This window comes from Plectropomus leopardus, chromosome 1 (genome assembly GCF_026936395.1).
Source record: "Plectropomus leopardus strain MGB_pleo_1.0 chromosome 1, ASM2693639v1, whole genome shotgun sequence".
Classification (NCBI taxonomy): Eukaryota; Metazoa; Chordata; class Actinopteri; order Perciformes; family Serranidae; genus Plectropomus; species Plectropomus leopardus.
The window spans coordinates 35,268,142-35,289,760 of NC_142176.1; the positions used below are offsets into that span (position 1 = coordinate 35,268,142).

The window sequence follows — 21,619 nt, forward strand, 5'->3', positions numbered from 1 at the left end:
GGTAAACGTGAGTCACCAGGCTGTGGTCAACCAGCATCATGTGAAACTTGCTCTGAACTGGTCAGAACACTCTGTACCTCTGAGGATCATATGCACCGAGTTCTTTCTGCCCAACCACAATGAGTTTGCAGTCTTGTTGATACAGCCGCATTCTTTCAGCCCCCCTTCCCACTAAATTAGGGATTTTTTTTGGGGGAAATTGAGGGAGTTGTTCCCTCCCTACATCCCCAGGAAAACTTCTGGTAGCTCTCGCAACCTCCCACCTCCACCCTCACAGCTGCAGACTGGTGAGTGTTTCACATCAGCCGGGATCATTCCAGCTCAACTTCTGCGCCTCGTGCAGACTTGAATCAGAGCTCACAGTGGACGTCCAGCTACACGAGGTTTGGTATGTGCCGTTTGACATGTTAATTTATCTAACATGCATGCCAAGGAACTTCTTTTGTTTGCAAGTTCTCTTCACAGCAGAGGTTCTGTATTAGCCTGTCTGTGTGTTAGCTTTACAGCCTTTGGCTTTTGGTGCAATGCTGCATGACTTTTTTTGCACTGAGAAAGGGTTTCTTAGAATTGGTCTGAGACAAAAAAGATTCCTCTCTGAATGTTTGCAAATGGTGCATGAATGCAGTATTGACAGAATAGCCACTGTGACATGTTGTTTGTGAAAATCAATGATCAGTGAAGATCATTGGCTTCAAATGTCACTACAAAGCAGCCAGTTGAGTCTCTGTTGCGTTTCTTTCTTTCTCATTCCAAGTTCACAAGGAAAGATTAAGTCTAGTAATTGCTATTTAAGTGGTATGAAAACTGCAAATTACACTTGTGCAATCGAGTTGTAAGAAATAATTGTATTTTTAAAGTCCCAGTGTGACCTTTTGGCTCTGCTGTGGATTAATTGGTTGTCAACATCCAGCATGGGCTGCACTGGAGGGAAACTCTGCAACTCTTATGGCTGGCCGAAGCTTATCTGTATAGTGTGGATCTGAGGCCACACAGAGCTGATAGTGTCAGTCACAGGTTCACGTGCAGGTAGAGTGATAATGTGAAGGCGTGAATGGGTACTGGAAGTTATTTTACCTTCACATTCTTCAGATAAGATGAACTATTGATCCCCAGCAGGATATGTGGTTCAAAGGGCAAAGAGCAAAGTGTGAGAGAGGAGAGAAATTATGCAAACAAAATGAGTGTGTGTCATGCTGCTGATGTAATTTGACAGTTTTTTTCCTTCCCAGATGTCACCAGTAATTCACAGTCTGGTGCAAACAGCAGAATACTAACTAATCCTACTTAACACGTGCCATGCCTGTGCACAGGGTAAATTATGAGATACACTGCACATTTTCTGACCAAATGAAAACAAAGAAGTCCTCACACAGGTTTTGACCAATAAGAATACACAATACTTCCAGGGACCCGAGAATGGAGTGTGTTAAAATCACACTATGAAACAGAGGTGATCACATGGTCCTTTTGTTGTCATTTTTTACTCCATGAAAAAATGTGATTTTATGCACCCAAGATAAACATTCCCACTCACAAGATTAACCCGCTCTCTAACTGGCAGAGGGAGAGTGCTTGTGATTTGTTTGGCTTGTATTGCTTCTTAGCTTGGCCTATAGGGACATTTGTGACATTAGAAGCATTTATCTAAGAGACATGTGATGTATTTCCACTACTCTCTTGTTAACCCCTTGCTGACCAGCTTCATGGACTGATTGTGCTTCACTCTGAATAACTATGACACCATTTTTGACTTTTGGTATGGACTGCACCTGGAACAGAATCATTCATATATTAAGATTTAATACTGTATATATACAGAAAGAACACCAGAAAGAAAAAAGTGTAATAATAAACAGAAGTGGCACTTCAAAATTAAAGCTCAGTGCCGTAAATTCGCCATACTGCAAAATAAAGTGTTTTTTTTTTCATTTACAAGCTTGACATATTCACGAGTCAACTGCGATCTATTCAGAATAGATTCGAGACCCACTTTTGGAGTTTTTTTTTTAACTGTTGAATTTCTGTTTATATCACACATTTTCTAACAGACAAGGTGACTGTGCTACCTTAAACTGACATCTTTTGTTTACTGTAAAAAATGTGTAATTTCTGTGCAAACTACTACAAACTACTACTACTACTACTACTAGATCGAAAACCAATCTAGTCAAAAAAACTATAAGAACAAGTAGATAGCATAAATATATATATATATATATATATATATATATATATATATATATATATATATATATATATATATATATATATAAATATACAAACACACACACACACACACACACACACACACACACACACATATATATATATATATATATATATTTTTCCTCTCCCTGTTATCTGTCAATGACAAATACATTTTCAAGATATGGTACAATTTGTTAAAGTATTTCACATAACCAAAGGAGGCAATGACTAAATCATCATAAATAATGATCTGAGTAGCTACCCTCTCAGCTTTGACTGTCATGTCATTTGGTGTGGTGAAGCTACTACTACTATTACTACTACTATTTCCCGTTAATAATTGAAATAAAGTGTATTTTCTTCTTTCTATGGTGGACGTGGAATCTGAAAGGACACATTTTTGTTTGTAGATACTGTGACTTATAGAGTATCAACTAAATTGCCTGAAAAGGCATTAAATTTTGGCATTACAACTTTTCAATGGGTTTCACAATTTGCTATCCAGCTCGAAAACTTTAAAGGGATAATTCATCCCAAAATTGAAAGTACATATACAAGTACATATACTCCTTACTTGTAGTGCCACTTATTAATCGAAATTGTGTTGGTGTGAGTTGCAGAGTGTTGGAAATATCGGCTGTGGAGACATCTGCCCTCTGTCCGGTATGACAGAACTAGGCTGCACTCGGCATGTACTGATCAAAGTGCCAAAAAATACATCTGCAAAACTTAACAGCAATGTCTCTTTACAGAAATCATGACCTTGTTACTCAAGATAATCCACAGAACTTGTTGTGAGCAGTTTCTTTCTACTAAAGTTCACCCACCAACCTTATCACCGTGCAGAACAAAGTGTGCGTCTACTCATGGATGTGAGGCTTATGTTGTGACAGCGCAAGACGTAAACATTAATAGTGTCCTCCTTGGCTGAACGATAAGTATCTCTGTGGTGCTATGTGATCTAGGAGTAGGTGCACACTTACCTCTGAATGGTGATTCGGTTGGCGTGTGTAGCATAGTTCAAAAAGGTTCATTTCGTCTCCACAGAAAGATTAGTAAGACTAATTCTTTTCTTATCAACACACTAGAAAGGTGTTTTTTCACCTTAACATGTTTCCACTGCTGTCTTCCTGCAGTTTTCCTAAAAAGAGTCACATGATGTTGTTGTGACATGCCCTATCAGCTGTTTTATACAGGTTTGGGCACATTGCAACAACATCACATGACTCTTTTGAGGAAGACTGCAAGAAGACAGCAGTTAAAACAAGACAAGGTAAAAAAAAAAACGACAATCGAAAAAAAATACCTTACCAGTCTGTCGATAAGACAAAATAATTAGCCTTATGGGTGTAATTTGATATGAAGAAAAAAGATATGTAAATTATCATGAGTAGGTAGTCAGGTAATTATATCTGGAGACTGTGCTGTTTAGTTTTTCAAATATACACATACGTATAGTCATCTAGTTCCATTATATTGGAGAGAGGGCAGACCTGACACCAAAAAAAAAAAAAATCGAGATTGATAAATAGCACCATAGTTAAGAGGAAAAGTATGTATTTTTGACTTTTGGGGTGGACTGTCACTTTAAACTACTTTTCCTTAACTTCACTACTTCCGTAGTTACTGCTTTCTGCCTTTGTACTAAAGATTTATATCTTTTGGACACTGCATAGTAGAAGCACAGATGGCTGAGGGCATGTTTTACATTATAGAAGGATCATAAAATGTATGTTTGTGTGGTCTGATGTGCAGAGAGTTTCCAGATGCTCTGTACCTGTTGGGTTTCATTTGGCACCTTAAGGACTCATCGATCTTTTCATCTTTGATGTCTTTCTTAATTAAAATGATAGATAACCCTAATAAAGTGTTGCCAGATTTTGTTATATAACCGTTTCATTTCTTGCTGCCTGATATATAGAAAGTAAAAAGCTGAACTACTAAGACAGGTTCGATCAAAATCATACTTTTCAGTAAAAGCCTGCTGTTTATCACAAGGAATGACAATCACAACGATAAAATGAAGAATTATCTGTATGCAAATAAAGCCTAAAAACCTATACATACATACGACATTGTAGTGTAGCCTCAGTCAGCCTACTTGTTTCCAAATATGGGTTCCTGTAACAATGAATTCTTATTTTTCACTCTAGCCTCTCACTATCAAAGGCTAAGTGTAATAAATTACAGTGCAACATGAGTTGTAGATTAACCATTAATGTGGTTAATCTCAAGTAGGCATGTGAAGGAAAGACCTTTGTAATAAATCAAATAGTGGTGGGGAAAATATGTATTTTATTGACTGAGCTGACAGGTGTGCTGACATTGTCAGGGTTACTGACATTTCTAGTTGTTCCTCATGTCCTCCCACATGGCTGGTACGATGATTAGACGATGACGCTGTAGAGGAAACACCTGTACATGCTATCAGTTAGGAAGGAAAGAAGGGATGTTCAACTTGGACAAAAATTGCATAGTCAGGATTTTGTACTTCACATGATAAAAGGAACAAAGTATGATTTGAGTCTGTCTTTTCTTCTATCATGTACTGTTTGTCAGTATGCTCTGTACAGGCAGATAATACGGCAGCTGATCCTGGTGTCTGATCTCCCACTGAGGCCAGCAGAATTCATCTTACTGGCAGCCTTTGGTGCAATTAGGTTTAAGCTTAGGTTGAAAACTTTGTTGGTAAAAATCTTTAAAATATTTTATAAGTGTCAGCTGCTTTGAAGTCACCAGACTACCATGAGTTTTTTTTTATTGACTTTAATTGTTTATTGATAGGGAGATCATGATAAGCCTTTATAGTCTGTCATGTATGAGGTGGAACTGAATAAAAATTTCAGATTGCTGGAATCATCAAAAGTGCCAGGGATAGATATCAGCTGTAAATGTTGCTTATCGATAAGACAATTAACCAGAGCCTGTTTTATAATGTCACGCTGTGATCTTTGTTCTCATGAAATTGGCTGCATAGAAGTAAGAGGCCTGTGGCCTGTTTCCTCCTGTATATATTTAGTTGTAGCCAGTCCCAGATGGCATTGGGTGAGAGGTGGGGTACAACCTGGATAGGTTGTCAGACTATCGTTTCAGTCACTAATTTTGAACAACGCCGAGAAAACCGACAGAAAGAGAATGCAAACTCAACACTGAAGGGCTCAATCTAGCCAGTGAATTCAAACCTGAAACCATCTTGCTGTGAGGCATCAGTGCTGACCCCTGCAACAACATGTCACCCTGAGAAAAAAAGTGTAACAGAAAATACTGTGAAATATACTACTAGATATATATTTACATGCATGTGTAACAGTGGTATAAAAAAACAAAAACAAAAAAAAACAGACAAAAACCCCAAGCTGTGTCAAGCAACAATGTCATGATACTTAAAATGGGCCTTTTAAGTATACACAAATAAAGCAGCTTGGTGGGAATAATTAAAATTACAATTTAGAGATAAATTTACATGCAAAACTCACCCTTTCATTTCACTTTGACAGACATCTGTCAGCTCTGGCGGGCTACACTAGTAGCAATGATAATGCTCAACGATGCTATACATAAAGTTAGCTCCACACGTAGAGACAAATTACCCGTGTGCGTCCAAAAGCGTCAATTGATAGCATAAGCTGAAAGTCAAAGAAGCCCCCCTCAAACCGTTGTTGAAAAACTAACATTATCATGCAGTTCGCCTGCTGCACAAGTTAAGAGCACTGACACACTCATTCTGATTATTATATTTGTAGCATTTGTAGCATACTGGATATGGGTCAGGTGTATTACATTAAATCAAAACTCATATTAGAGATGACCACGGTGTAAACAGGTAAAGCATTCATTTGCGTCAATACAGAGTCTAATAAGTATTATTGATCAGCAACACATGCGGTCATGAAAAGAGACTTTATTTTTCTATGGAAAATGTTAGCATAACAATGTGATATATTTTCCATCCAAAACAAATCAGTGTACTCCTGTTGCTGCTTCCCACACTGAAACAAATGGTAACAACTGGTGAACCTTTACGCCACTGATCATACAGAACCTGCAGCTTCCCTGCTTTGTAATGTACGATATTATATGAGTTCTGCATGCTCTTTAGTGTGCCATAGTGAAAACATTTTATCAATGTAGTGACAGCACACAATATAAAACGTCATGGACGACCAGTGGAGGATACTGGTAATGTGTATTGATGATAATTACTGAAACTGAGTGACTGAAATATAATTTTTGATATTGACACTGTACATCATTGCATGGCATTTAATCTAAGAGATGAGTTGCAGAGTAAATGACCATGGTCTTCCAATCTTCCCATTTCTTTTTAGGTGTTATGAAAATGTCTTTTTTGCCATGTTAATAGCTCAACCATTAACTGAGGAGGAAAGTGACCTGCTGTGCTGGACAAACACAGACTGAGAGTTCTTCCCTGAACTCCTGATTCGGACATGGGGAAAGTCTACTATGTCAGTAAGAATGTGGGCCTTGGGTTACTTGTGCTGGCCGCGATTGCTCTGGCTACGATTATAGCTCTGTCCATTGCCTACGACAAGGAGAGGGCCAAAAATCGAGGCAAGCCTGAAGATGGAGCAACAGAAAGCACCAGCATGCCTACACCCCTCACCACCCCCTTCACTCCAAAGGAGCCCTGGGACTACTACAGACTTCCAAACTCCCTTGTTCCTGTTTCCTATAATGTCACCCTGTGGCCCCGGCTGAAGCCCAACGCAGATGGCCTGTACGTCTTCACTGGACAGTCAGTGGTGGTCTTCAAATGTGTGAAGGAAACCGACCTCATCATCATCCACTCCAACAAGCTGAACCTCACCACCTATCAAGGGCACCATGCTAAGCTGAGCAGCCTGGGTGGAGCCACCGCGCCCCCGATACAAAAGTCATGGCTTGTCGTGAGGACAGAGTATCTGGTTCTTCAGCTACGCAGAAGACTAGCTGTTGGAACATCATACATACTTAACACTGAATTTCGGGGGGAGCTGGCAGATGACCTGGAGGGCTTTTACAGGAGTGAGTACACTGAGGATGGCGTGAAGAAGTAAGTAATAACACAGCGTAATGTTGTACCATTACTGTGCTCATGATGGTAGTTTTCATGGTTTCAGTGTTCCTATATTTGGAAGACTTTGAAGAATTTTTTTGGTTGATGTCGATTTTGTATTAATGTTTAACTGGAATATTTTGCAGAGTTGTTGCTACCTCGCAGATGCAAGCAACATACGCCAGGAAGTCCTTTCCTTGCTTTGACGAGCCAGCCATGAAAGCTGTCTTCAACGTCACCATCATCCATGACCGAGACACCGTTGCTTTGTCTAACGGCAGGGAAATAGGTTTGTTTAAGGAACAGAAATTTCACATTTTTGTTATGTACACACTTATTCTCTGTGGAACTCGTAAAATCATATTGTCATTTTGATTATTTGATATAATTTCAGACCCTGACCCCAATGACAGTAAAATGAACATACTGTATGTGTTATGTGTAAGACAGTGTGAATGTAAATAATGAATAACTTGGACATGTTTTAGGAAAATCAGCAACTACACTCTGTTAATGCTAACAGAGTTTCAGAGTCTAACTCTTCCCCTCCCTGAACAGCCACTGAGGACTCTGTCATCGACAACGTGCCTGTCAGAGTGACTACTTTTGAGCCCACAGAGAGAATGTCCACATATCTGCTGGCATTTATTGTCAGTGACTTTGTTGACATTCAATCAACCCGAAACAATAATTTGTTGGTAAGACTTTTTTGTTCCCTGTTTACATTACCAGTGTCGTCAGCATACAAATCCATTTGGATCATAGATCAAAAGCAGTACAAAGAACCAACATTAATGATGACAAGGGTCAAAGGTCACACCATCTAGGTTATATTCCTGTCAACTCAGGATAAAAAAATAGGACAAAGAAAAGCATTTTTCCAGTAAAAAGATGTCAACTTCTTTGCAGATCCGAATCTGGGCTCGAAGAAAAGCCATAGATGAAAGGCAGGGGGACTATGCTCTCAACGTTACAGGGCCGATCCTTCAGTTTTATGAGCAATACTACAATGCAACATATCCGCTCTCCAAGTCAGGTAGGTCAACTCTGCATCAACATGCTTTGGTAAAGATTTTCTTGTGAAGACAGAAATATTAACCTCATTTCCTTTACCTCACTCAGCCCAACGTTCAGGCTTTAAATTAAACTGGAAAGAAAAATATTCAGTGCAGAGCTTTGCTGTAAGACATTTTAACCTGTATTTAGACGGTTTTAAGATTGACTTTTTTTGGATCAATCAAAGAAAATAGAGCCAATTGTAGTGAATCATCGGGACTAAATAAGATCAGTTCGTAGTTTAGCTTGCTGGCTAAAGCCCAGGGGAGACCTGTGCACATCTTATCCTTATTTGCAATACCGGCGAGGGGTCTGAACCCACATGGGCACCTGCGTTCCATGAGTTCCATTGGTCAGGAGATAAAGTGGGTCATCAGCTAATGGTGAGATTGGTATTTCAATCTCCAGCTTGTCCTGTCCACAGTCAAAGTATCCTTGACAAGATACTGAGCCCTGATGTGTTCCTTATGGTTGTTCCATCAGTGTGTGAATGCATGGGAAAGGTTACCGAGTAGCAGGTGGCACCTTGTACAGTAGCCTCGGACACTAGGGTGTGAGTGTGTATGTGAATAGGTTGACGTGACATGTAGTGTAAGAGCACTTTGAGTGGTTGGACAACTAAAAAGGTGCTATACATGAAACAAGTGTGCTTAGGATCCAATAGCAAGACAACTGACAAAAGGTAAAGTTGGTAATGACCTTTATTGCACAGTTTAGGCAGGTAAAAATCAACTCAGTTCAAAATGTCTGATAAAGTCTCTGAGGCTTGAGGAGGACATGGAGTCACTGATTGAAAGCAAGTAATCACAGGGGAAATCCACAAATCCAACCACAAAGGAAATGGGGAAACTCACAGAGGAACGTTGAGGTAAGAAAACAGCCTCTGAAGCAGGCAAACAGAAACCACAAGGGACAAAGGGAAAACTCATAGTCAGAAACAGAAGGCTGAGGCATTTACTGAGGATTCAATGACAAGGGTGAGTTGGGGGCAGGCAGGGTTAGCAACAGGTAGGCAGTCTGAAAGAAGTTTCTGAAAAGTCTTGCATGAATGCCAGTCTGGCAGTGAATGACTGGAGAGCAGAGGCTTAAGTAGAAGTGAGACCGGGTGTAAGCCAATTGTCCTAATTACTGAGGAGCTGAGCAGGCGGCAGGTGTGTGTGTGATTGCTTCCTGGAGGGACTGAGAGAGTGGGGCTGAGTGAGAGAGCTGCGTTAAGGAGTGCAAACTGTGACAATACAAGTACACATCCATTCACCATAGCATGCTAACAATTTTTGATTACCAGTAAACACTAATTACAGCTGAGACAGCTGAGGAATGTCATTTGGTTTTGCAGGTATTTGGTCATAAACCAAAGTGAAAAACATGATAAAGGTGCTATAATGAAAAGTAAGGAGTTGTAAAAGTTCACAGTTCATCCTAAGAGGAACATGAATTTACAAGGTACAATGGAGATTTATTAGTATTTTTTAAACATAGTTTAGTAAAAAACATGGTTTAAAAAATATAATTATAATTTGTCCTTGATCCTGCTACATCTTTTGGAGTTGAAGGAGGAGTTTAGGAGTATCACAGCCTGGGGAATAAAGCTGCTTCATAATTTGGTGGTTCAGCAGCGGATATTTCTGTATCTTTTGCCAGAATCCAGCAAGGTGACTCACTCACTTCACAGATGACCTTGAATTCCATGACAGTCTATTCAATAGTTATTGTGACATTTCACTCACAACCAATGACAGCCCCATGTTGGCAGTAGAGGAAGAAGTCAGATGATTGTTGAGATTTTTCAGTCTGGACCAAAGTAATTGACAAACCAATCAACCAACGAACTGAAAGACAAATATTTTCATCCCTTCAGCCAAGGCTAGCTGGGCTAAAAAGCAAAATCCAGACACAACACAACACAACATAAATGTTATCCCAAACATGCTCTATTGTCTCTGGTGTGCCAAGCTCCATTTAAAAAGTTTAAATATTAGCAAATATATATAATATATATATATATATATATATATATATATATATATATAATCTATAATTCTACGATGACACAATGCCTTCAATAGGTCCCACTGGTGAATTCTATCTATCTGTTTCAAGGATCCCCTCAAAAACCAGATGACACATCTCAAGGGGTTATTCCTAATAAAGAATTTCCAAAATAGGTCCCACTGGCGAATTCATCAATTCAGGAGTATTTCAACCTCACTTTTCATCTTATTTTAACTTATTGTTTCAAATACAACATGTTGATGGTAGACAACCAAGTCTTGTGATGGGCCATTTCTAGGACCGATTTCTGATCATTTTCTGATGTCTTTGTCCTCCCTAGATCAGATAGCTCTGCCTGACTTCCATGCTGGGGCAATGGAGAACTGGGGTCTGGTCACATACAGGGAGACTGCCCTCCTCTATGACCCCATCATGTCCTCCACTGGAAACAAAGAGAGAGTTACAACTGTCATTTCCCATGAACTCGCACACATGGTAGGCCAAAATATTTCTGCCAAATTGCTATCATAATACCTGTTCTAGTTCTAGTAATAAATAATAAATAATAAATAATAAATAATAAATAATAAATAATAAATAATAAATAATAAATGATCAGGACATTAATTTGTTCTAATTTGTTTTGTAACTTAGTCTCAGTTCCACTCTTGTGAGGGACGCAGTAATGTTATAAACCTCCCTTTGCAAAGGCAGATGACATATCGCTACCTGGGGACAAATTAACCCCGCTACCTTTAAGTTGCTTGACATATTAATAACTCTGTCAGATAGCCACCGTTTTTTACAGGAAAATTGTTTCCCAGAGAGGGTACTGACAATAACTGGGGTATTAGTGGTTACTCGTGGTTGTAACTCTTTGTCTCTATACTCTTTATGCATCATGTTTCTTAGTGGTTTGGCAACCTGGTGACTCTGCAATGGTGGAATGACCTGTGGTTGAATGAGGGCTTTGCTTCATACGTGGAGTACCTCGGAGCTGACCATGCTGAGCCCACGTGGGGCATTGTAAGAGCCATGCTTGTGCCCTAAAAAATACAGTATAGAGCATTGATGATTACATTTCACAGATCAATGACATCTCATACAAGTGGTTAGGTCATAAAGTCAGTCCTAACTCATCTCTCTGTTTGATTACAGAAAGACGAGATTATATTGGCTGATGTGCACAAAGTGTTTGCTGTGGACGCACTGGCCTCCTCGCATCCGCTGTCCCGTCGAGAAGAGGAAGTCACTACCCCTGCTCAGATCAGCGAGATGTTCAACACCATCTCCTACAGCAAGGTCTGCTTGTCTGGCAGAATTTATACAGTGTCTGATACAGGATTTTATATAGTGGTGCTAGAATCCTAAAACCTGGAAATCAGTTAGCATTTTTGCACCTCTGGCGCCTTAATCTCAAAGTCATTGGGTTTTTGAATGAGTTTTTGGTTTGATGACTGAAATAAGTGGTTAACAAAAGCTTAAAATATTTTCACATTTTGTTTTACAACATAAAATATATCAGTAAATGCCCCAATTCTTTAAGCTTTTACATGTATTAAAAAAGGCAGTTTCTAACAAGTGGCTGAATGAGACTACAGATCATCATCACACAGAACAGCTTTGCAGTCTTGTTGTGGTGTTGACAATGAAGTCATGCAACAATGTTGTAGTTCGTGTATTACATTGATAATCTTGCTGAACATAATGGAAGTGTCATAAACTTTTGTTTCCCACAGATCTTATTTTCTGCAATAATCCAAAATCCAATAGAAAAATCCCATTGGCCTTTTGTCAAGGGAACCAGAGCAATGTTAAATTCTGTTTTGACCTACAAAAAAACCCCAAACAAACACGCAAACATAATTCCTGCATCACTCTACACAGACATACAGTATTTATTCCAATTCTGTCCTCTCACATATTTCTTACAAGTATTAAAGGTTATGTAGATAACAATGTTCATATATTTTTATCATCCACTATGATTGGGAATACTCAGAAATATCATGTCATTGGTATAATTTCAAGCAGCTTTTCTATTTTTTAAAATTATTCATTTGTAGGCAATTTTATCTGATCTACTCTTTTTCTTTAATTTCCTGGAAAATGCATTTAGCACGAAGACACCCCCCCCCCCCAACCAAAAAAACACATTACATCTTTGTATAAGAAACAATTTAGTATGACTCCTGAGTCAGGAAATGACTCAGGAGCCATGTTTCCCCATCAGGAAAACATCTTGTTTTAATATATTGGATTGAATGCATAATCTTTTGCTTTGGTTGCTGTGTTTGTTGTTGTCAGGGAGCTGCGGTGCTCAGGATGCTGTCAGAGTTTCTCACTGAGCCTGTGTTTGCCAAGGGACTCAGTGTGAGTATTCACTCTGTCTGCCTCATTACTTTATTACTGCTGCCACTGTGTGTGTCTGTGCATGTGTTTGTGCATGTCTGCGCAATAGTGACAAGGTCTGTGGGTGTGATGAATCGCACTGCATTCATCTTATTGTTACTCTTACTGGTGTGTGTGTGAGTGTGTTTGTGTGTGTGTGTGTGTGTGTTTGTGTTTGTGTGTGTAAAACCACAAGATTGCTCAGGATTTTTCACTTTTAATTTCTGATGTGTTGCTTCATGTGCCCTGTGGTCAGACTCTGACTAATAACAGAATTTATTTTTAAATATGCTGCCTAATGCAGCTTTATAAGAGCAAATCACTGATGTATGACCTGCTGTGCATAAATACTTTTTCTTTCCAGTCTTACTTGAACACATTCGCCTTTGGCAACACAGTGTATACAGACTTGTGGGACCATCTCCAGCAGGTCGGTACAGTAAAAAAACTTCAATTCACAAACGTGTTGTGCACAATTTCACTAAGCAATGTGTCCTTGAATGTGTGTATGTTTATTCCTAAATGTCTGCTGTTTGTTGTTAGGCAGTTCAAAACACACCAGGTATGCATATTCCCCACACCGTCCACGACATTATGAACCGCTGGACTCTTCAGATGGGCTTCCCAGTGGTCACTATTGACACCCGGACAGGAAGTATCACCCAGAAACACTTCTTGTTGGATCCAGACTCTGTAGTGGACAGGCCCTCTCACTTCAAGTAGGAATCACAAGTCTCATGTAGAAGATAAATGAGATTCCTTCATGTCATTTCTGCCATTTGGATGAATATTTACAAGTGGCTGAAACACAAACAAAATAGTTCTATGTCTTGGAATCGCAATATTAGCTCACAACAAAAGCTCTGTGAAATCTCAGTCAAATATAGTCACTTTGACCGTGCTTTCGGCTAATGATCCTGATGCCCAAAGCCACCTTTCATGTGGACCTGATATGCCCCTGAATGGCATCAACTGAGAATGTAGCAAGGGCACCTATAGAACGGGCAGAAGGGGCAGTAGATGGGTCCATCAAACCCTGGACTTTTATGCAGGTGTCTGGTGGAAGTGAATTTTTTTTATTAACACCTAACCATGTGCCTCCTTTCCCTAATCCTGACCATCTGGTGCAGCATGTGCGTTTGTTGACTTTGCAGCGTTGGTTGCTTTGTGCTTTTGTTGCCTAAACATAACCACATGCAGGGTCATCCCACCATGTGCTTGTGTTGATATCACAGTAGTGGTATCCCAGAATGTATATAACAGATGCAGAAGGATTCCTAGTGTGTAATATGTAGAGTGGAAGTCCACTGCAACTTGGGATGATGAGATTTGGGATGAGAATGTGTTGGAATGTTATGAGTTTAGGTAATTGGTCATAAACAGAAGGATTGGGAATGTTTAGTTTTGATGAAAAGCAGATAAAAAGTAAGAGGATCACATACGTACCAAATGTTATGGCAATCTATCCAGTATGTGTGGAAACACGTCACTCAAATCTACAAATTTGTGGTGATGCTAGATGGAAATGTATGAAAAATATGTTGCTTGTGTCAGAGGGATTCATCCTCTGGGGACCATAAATATCTCTACCAGATTTCATGGCAATCCATCCAATAGCATAACAGAAAGGCTGACCAACAGCCCAACATTGTTATCTGTAAAACTAAACTGCTAGTGTAGCTAAAAAGCACATCTGTCCAACTTTTTCACTTCCTTCTTTGTCCATTTTCTGTCCAGTTACACTTGGTTTGTCCCAATCAAATGGATGAAAACAGGGGTGGAGCAGCAACAGTACTGGCTCCTTAAAAAGACAGGTATGGTCATACAGTAGTAGCTCCTAATGCTCCTCTGTAGTGGATCTTCCTGCCAGATGAGTGGCCTCAATCACCAGTTGTCATGGTGTTTCTTAAATGTTTTTCACCAGACATTCACAATCCAATGAGAGTTTCAGGAAGAGACTGGGTGCTGGCCAACACCAATGTCTCTGGCTACTTCAGGGTGAACTATGATCTACAAAACTGGGAACGTCTCCTCTCCTTGCTCAACACCAACCATCAGGTGAGTCACATGCCTGTTCACAAATCTTCCCATGAAGTAAGTGATGAGGTAGCAGAATCTTGATTCATATCTTGATTCATTCAACATTTAAAATAAAATAAGTAACAATAAATTTGGACAAAATAAAATGGCGAGATAAAAACAAATAATAATAAGAAATAAAAATAAAAATAAAAATAAAAACTGAAGAAAGAGGAAAGCCTATATGTATGGGTCGCTGTAGTGTATAATAAGCTACATTTTCAAAGTTCTGCCAGAGTCGAGGCATCAACTGCCATATGTATGCAATGTTGGATTTTTATATCAAACATAGTGAAAGTTTCAAATAATGACATAAAAGAACTCTCTATGAGAAAAAAGCTCAAGCCTATAACCATAATATGTGTTATTTTGCCTCTGATGTTGTTCAGTTATTCCCAGTTTCGGGCCATATCCCTGCTAAAATATATTCAGTTGCAAAGATTTTAGTTAAGAAACTTTAATTTTTGATTTTTAGCAGTAGGAAGGGCTTCTTTCCTCTGTCACAGTCATTCCTGGTTGCAATGACAATGCAAAGACTATGAGACACTGACGACCCACAAATGCTGACCAATCACAGCAGACTAGGCTTTTTTGGGAGGGTTGCTTAAAGAGACAGGCACCAGAATGAAGCATTTCAGACGGAGGGTGAACACAGATTTCCCAGCACAGTCAGTATGAGGGAAGGAAAGTGTTTTTTGAGCATTAAAAGCATGTAAATATGTTCTAGCAGAAATCCAAAAACACAATTATGAACCTTAAAATAAGCAGAGTTTCTCATTCCACTTTACAAGCAGATTCTGGATTTGTATGCGATGGCAAATCACACAGCTGATACTAGATGGGGTTAGTGTGTACATCCAAGAGGCCGTACAAATAAAACTACGTTTTGATGCGTTATCCTACATTGGAGAACAGACCTACACTATAGAGCCTGTCAGAGGGCAAAGTCTGGATGAAATAAAGTTGCTTTATGACACACATTTGGATTTTATTCACTTTAACTACATTTTGTTGCCCTGTTTCCAGTATGGTCACATAAAGGGTTTCAGAGATTTTATTCATTCTGTTTAATCAGAAATGTGCCAGTTTTAGCAAATTTCATTCTCGACATTGCATTTTCAGTTAGTCTTAAATTTTAATGATAGGAATCCAGAATTAGATGTGGTTTCTGAAACTGCAAAAAACCAAGACTGTATAAGAGACTGTTCTGGTGGCTTTACCACATGGGCTTGGTTGTACATGAATTTGACAATATTCTTAACTGTGTTTCTTTCAGGCCTTAACAATCATCAACAGAGCACAGATCATAGATGATGCGTTCAACCTAGCAAGGTAAAGAAAAATGCATATTCAAAATACTGAAACCTTCACACATTGTATGTCTGCAAAGATTGTAAAGGATTTGTTCACTTTGTGTAGAGCCAAAATAATCAGCACAGCACTGGCCCTAAGCACGACCAAATACCTGTCCAAGGAAAGAGACTACATCCCCTGGGAGTCAGCTCTGAGAAACCTCAACTACTACATCCTCATGTTTGACCGCACTGCAGTCTATGGAGCTTTTCAGGTTGATGATGCTTTACTATGAATACTGATACTGCTCATTTTGATACTGGCAGGAGAAATGTATAAAGGGAAAGTGTGAAATGACTGGACATAAAACCTATTGCTGCTATAATTTTATTTTAGTTATACCTGAAGAAACAAATTGAACCACTTTTTGAGCACTTCAAGACGATTACAGCTAACTGGACCAAAGTACCTGCAGGACACACTGACCAGTAAGAATTGAGAAGATGTATTTTTAAAACAAAAAGGTGACTTACCATTTTGGTGATGTAATTTAATTCAATATTTATTTTCTGTTGCTAGCTTTTCCACATGCTCACACACGTTGGGTATTGTCATGCTATATTGCAGTTTTTCCCCATCTCCCCTCTCAGGTATAATCAGATCAATGCCATAGGGGTAGCCTGCAGTATGGGTGTGGAGGGTTGCAGGGATGTGATCAAAAGCTGGTATAGACAGTGGATGGAAAATCCACATCACAACCCGTGAGTACTGAGTAGTCAAAGTCCGCTTTATTGAGTTTGAAGGTTTCATAATTGCACATATTTGACTTTTTTGCTGTCTGTGTCAATTCACCCCAGACAGTGGGTGAAACGACTGCACAAATGTGTTGCTAGCTAGCACTGTGTGTGTGTGTGTGTGTGTGTGTGTGTGTGTGTGTGTGTGTGTGGAGAGACTTTTGTGTTGGGTATTCATTTTCTAATCTACTGTATGTTTGCATTGATTTTGATCAGGATCCACCCCAACTTGAAAAGCACAGTTTACTGCCATGCCATAGCCTACAGTGGTGTGGAGGAGTGGGACTTTGCCTGGAGAATGTTCAAGAACACCAGTCTGGCATCTGAAGCCTCCAAGCTCCGCGCTGCTATGGCTTGTGCCAAAGCACCTTGGCTTTTAAACAGGTATGCATGACTTCCAGATGTTTGGGAGTATTCTCATTCAAGGAGTTTTGTGAATGAAACACTTGTACTCTACCAATGTAAAATGACTTTTGTCTCTCCTGCAGAGAGAGCTTTAAGTGTTAAACACACTTGATATGTTGGATACTTGAACACTGATGTGACAAGTTGTTCCAAAGCAAGATAGCAAACGTGACAAAAGGTTCACTTAAAGATTTCATGTAGGATGGAAAACTGTAACTTCTTTCGAAGCATACAAGTAACAACGTTAGGACAGTGACTCCTTAAATCCATTGAATTTATTTTTGTAACATGCTGCAGCTGCAAAGAAGAAAAGATTCAAGGCTACGTTTAGACTGCAGGCAAATCAAATTTGTTTCATAAATTAGGTCTTTAAGACAGACTCTCTGCGCAAGTCATCAGATCAGATTGATGTGTCCTGTCTACATGGTTTGCTGTGGCATCGACATAGGCCTCAGTGGCTACATAGCTACACTGGTGACATGGCTTGACAAATAGAGGTCCATCATTTTGCCCTCATTGCTTCAAGTAGTGGGTATTTATTTCAATTTATTTAAGTGTCATAGCTTTTTGCTAGGGGCAGCATTGATTCTGCTCAGTACTTCCATCATACTTGATTTGACGTTGTCATTCTGTGTTGCATTGTTTTGTTTTTTTTGCTGTCCAGAATCTAAAATCATTCAGGATACAATCTGGATATGCCAAAAAATGGATTTGGGCTCACAGTCGCATACATTTAGGTCAACAAACTGACTCAGTATTACAATGTTTTTGAGCAATAGTCACCTAATATTTGCTAGCACTGGCTAACATTGGCAACCATACACAAAATGTTGCATTGTCTTTGTATCATGCTGGTAATGGAGCTAAAATGAGTGGGTTTTTTGTCCAGTGGAAAGGGAGCTTCAGTGGAATCAGTTTGAGGATAGGTAGCACTAACACTAAGGCAAAAACCCTGCCAACCTTTTTTATATGCTCCAGATGCTTAAAATATTAAATGCTCCTCTATTAATCTTCTGAAATAAGTGTATATAAAAAGTATGTTGGAAATGACTGCTTTGTAAGAAAATATTTTGTTTGTGTCAGGTATCTGGAGTACACCCTAGACCCAAGTAAAATCCGCAGGCAAGATGCCATCTCCACCATCCAGTACATTGCCGGAAATGTCGTGGGGATGCCGCTGGCCTGGAACTTTGTCAGAGAAAGATGGAGTCACATTTTCGATCAGTAAGAGCTCAATCTTCTGGAGGCTTTGATGGAAAAACAGTCAGCACTCTCATGGAATAAATTAAGAATGGAAGAATATTTAATACACAGGATCCACAGCAGCTCTCAACTAAATGTGAAAGTTAAAAATGCTGATGAGTTCTAGATTGTAATGCAACTTCTCCAGCTGCACATATGGTGCTATTTTTCCTTCACTTACTCACCCAGTGTGCTGAGTGTGCAAGCATTTCTTCAAGCGTTCCCAAGATAGAGCTGGCTAAGAAATTATCAAAGGACTTCATAATGAAGCATGCATAACTTTATGTGAAGTGTTAACAATGTTGCAGCTGTTTTTGACTCTTCACACCGACATCACCAGACTTTATCAGTGTTCAGTGAGATCAGCAGCAGGAATACATTTCATTTCCTTCTGCTGATCGCCGTCATTGTATCACCACACCTTTAAAATGTACGGCATATTTTTTTTTGTTAGGTTTGGAGGAGGATCATTTTCCTTCTCTAATCTCGTGAGTGGGATCACAAAGAGATTCTCCACAGAGTTTGAGTTGCAGGAGGTATGCAGCCCACGCAGTCACAACCACACTCAAACACACACCGTATTTCCTTTAGAGTATTCAGAGGAAAAGAAAAGAAAGACAACACATGAAGGAATTAAGTTTTTCTGTCTTTGCTTTTTGTGTCTCCTTTCAGTTGAAGAAATTCAAAGAGGACAACCTCCATGTTGGTTTTGGCTCCGCCACTTTGGCCGTGGAGCAGGCCATAGAAAAGACCACAGCCAACATCAAATGGGTGACAGAGAACAAAGCCCATGTGCTGAGGTGGTTTACTGAAGAGTCCACATGAGAACACTTAGTCAGAATTACACACTCTTTTCTTTCACACACTCTCTTCTCTCTTTTTTTGTACTGTCAGGGATACGTAATGAATGACAATCACTATAATCATCAGGAACAGCAAATGTTTCTTTTTCTTGGTAACAGTTGCGCAAAGACATCTGGAACATAATGATGATCAGTGGACTGTGTATATATCAGTGATGTAGCTGTAACTAAAGAAATATAACTCTGACCTCTCGTCTGTGCTTTTCAGAAAGAAACCTATTGCAAGATTTTTTTTTACTTGCATAACATCTATTCTTAGTCTAAGAAAGGCCCACATTTGATGTCATTTTCTTTTCCTTACACTTCACATTATTTGTTGCTGCTTACAATGATATATGCATCGAATTGAGCCACTTGTAGACCACCAGAGCAGCTTCAGAGTTCATAGGCATTAACTCTACAAGTCGCTGAAACCTTTGAATGATCAGGATTAAACATCAACTTCGTACTGTATTTAAAAATGACAGAGTTACATGATCTTAACAACTATGGTGAATTAACTTTTCCTGCAGCTTCTTCCATGTTAAGTCATTTTCAGCACTGGTTATCATTAGATTCAGTGGTAGGAGAAAAATATAGTGTAAAAAGTGATCTTACTATATAAATTAGCCTGATTTAAATTTTAATTAGGCTTTTTGTTGTTTGTGCTTTTTTTGTGTGTGAAAAAAACAACATGATGGTGAAATCATAAATCATTGCACTATATGATGCACTGATTCTTTGCCGAATTTTTGCAAAGACTTAAAGGTGAAATAAATCGGAAAGGCTCAGAAAGACCTAATGTCAGTGTCTAATTTTTTTCTGACCATATATTTTCTGTGACAAAAATCATATTCCTCTGCCTCCTGATTGTGTTTCTAATGGCATTTTAAAGAATCCACCTGGCCTGAATGAAAACAATCGATCAGAGAAGATGCCGGAGTTCTTATGTGAAAGTCAAAGAAAGGTTTTTGTCGTCAGTCTTATTAACTTGTGTTTTCATGTCCAATGTTATTGGCAGCACGAGAGGTGTCTGACATGTGTTAGCCCTCCTGACCCTGATTGGTTGTTTTTGTTCAGGTGTAATGGATTCTTGCAAATGCTGCTAGAAGCACCAAAAGAAAGCCCAGGAATATGATTTTTTTTCACTGATTGTCTGTCTCAGGTACTTCTGTCAGGATATAGTGACTTTTTCAAATATGATAAAATAATAATTTTTTCCCCCAATATATAAAAGTTACCAATTGAACATTCAAATTTGAAGGTGGTTTCTGAAAGTGATGAAATCAAAGGCTCCTCCTGTTCATGTTTCTGTGTGAGTGTGCGTATGACTACACTCCTATGGGGATCGGTCTGGTCATGCTGTCAGTACCACATCAGTTACTGGAAATGGAATTTTAAAGCAAATTTTCCACTCCAGGGCAAAGCAGTGAGCTCAGCCCAGATTAGAGAGCTTGTTTGAAACAGATGTTGTGTCAGTTCAAAGTGACAACATGAGCTGATAAGAGGATTAACAGATGTTTTATGACCTTTATGAGGTTGAAAACAATGAGAAAGGTTAAAGAGACAATCAAAGTCAATCTACTGGTCAAAGGGAGTACTGTTATGTACTGTTTACAGTGGAGAGAATTACCTAAGTGACTTCACACAGGTATCTAGGTATCTTTTTCCTTCCATTCTGTGCCTGTCATGGGTGATTTGTTAATTCTTTGAAACCTGAGCAAATTACCTTGATTTCTCTCAAAAACATGTGGAGAAGGCAATGAGTAACTGAACAAGACATGGCAAAAAACGATGATCAGAAAATAAGTGAAAAAAGAAGTAAAAAACAAAAATAAACAAGAAAATGACCCAAAAGACAGTGCTGACAGAAAAAAAGGTTTCAGGTTTCAAAGGGTTAAATGGCTTGTGAAAGGCGCCTGAACAAAGCACAAGAAAACTGATTTCAATCCCAGCTTCAAAGAGTTTACATTTTTTTATTGTGATTTTATTGACTTTCTACCAGACTGTGTTAATTATTGTGTATTCAAAACTGTTTTGTTTTTTAATGTTGTTAAAACTTAAAACTTAACTTAGAAGGGGTAGCAATTTCTTGCCACTGCAGGTATTATACCTTGAGCTCAATATCCTGTGTCCAACACTGTTGACAGAATATGGCTATGCAACAATTAGACACAGTAGATTTCTGATCTTATAAAATGAATCACACTGGATTCATCATCAAGATAAGTCATGACAAGTTCAAAACCGGGCAGTGGTGG

General features: G+C 39.0%; 1 protein-coding gene across 2 annotated transcripts; it reads left to right on the top strand.

Annotated features, from left to right (window-relative positions):
• Positions 1-244: 244 nt before the first annotated feature.
• Positions 245-20,155, top strand: LOC121941159 (aminopeptidase N-like). Of its 2 annotated transcripts, none has more exons than XM_088080647.1 (21): positions 245-388; positions 6,537-7,261; positions 7,411-7,553; positions 7,823-7,962; positions 8,174-8,300; positions 10,653-10,807; positions 11,225-11,338; positions 11,471-11,614; positions 12,620-12,685; positions 13,068-13,133; positions 13,247-13,422; positions 14,441-14,517; positions 14,628-14,761; positions 16,059-16,114; positions 16,202-16,349; positions 16,472-16,563; positions 16,726-16,836; positions 17,086-17,253; positions 18,358-18,498; positions 18,971-19,052; positions 19,189-20,155. In XM_088080647.1, the coding sequence occupies exons 2-21, from the start codon at positions 6,657-6,659 to the stop codon at positions 19,339-19,341; spliced, it is 2,898 nt and encodes a 965-aa protein (XP_087936773.1). In that variant the 5' UTR covers positions 245-388; positions 6,537-6,656; the 3' UTR covers positions 19,342-20,155. The 2 variants fall into 2 exon arrangements, with proteins under 2 accessions (XP_087936773.1, XP_087936774.1); XM_088080648.1 differs by lacking the exon at positions 245-388 and adding an exon at positions 3,412-3,481.
• Positions 20,156-21,619: the final 1,464 nt, after the last annotated feature.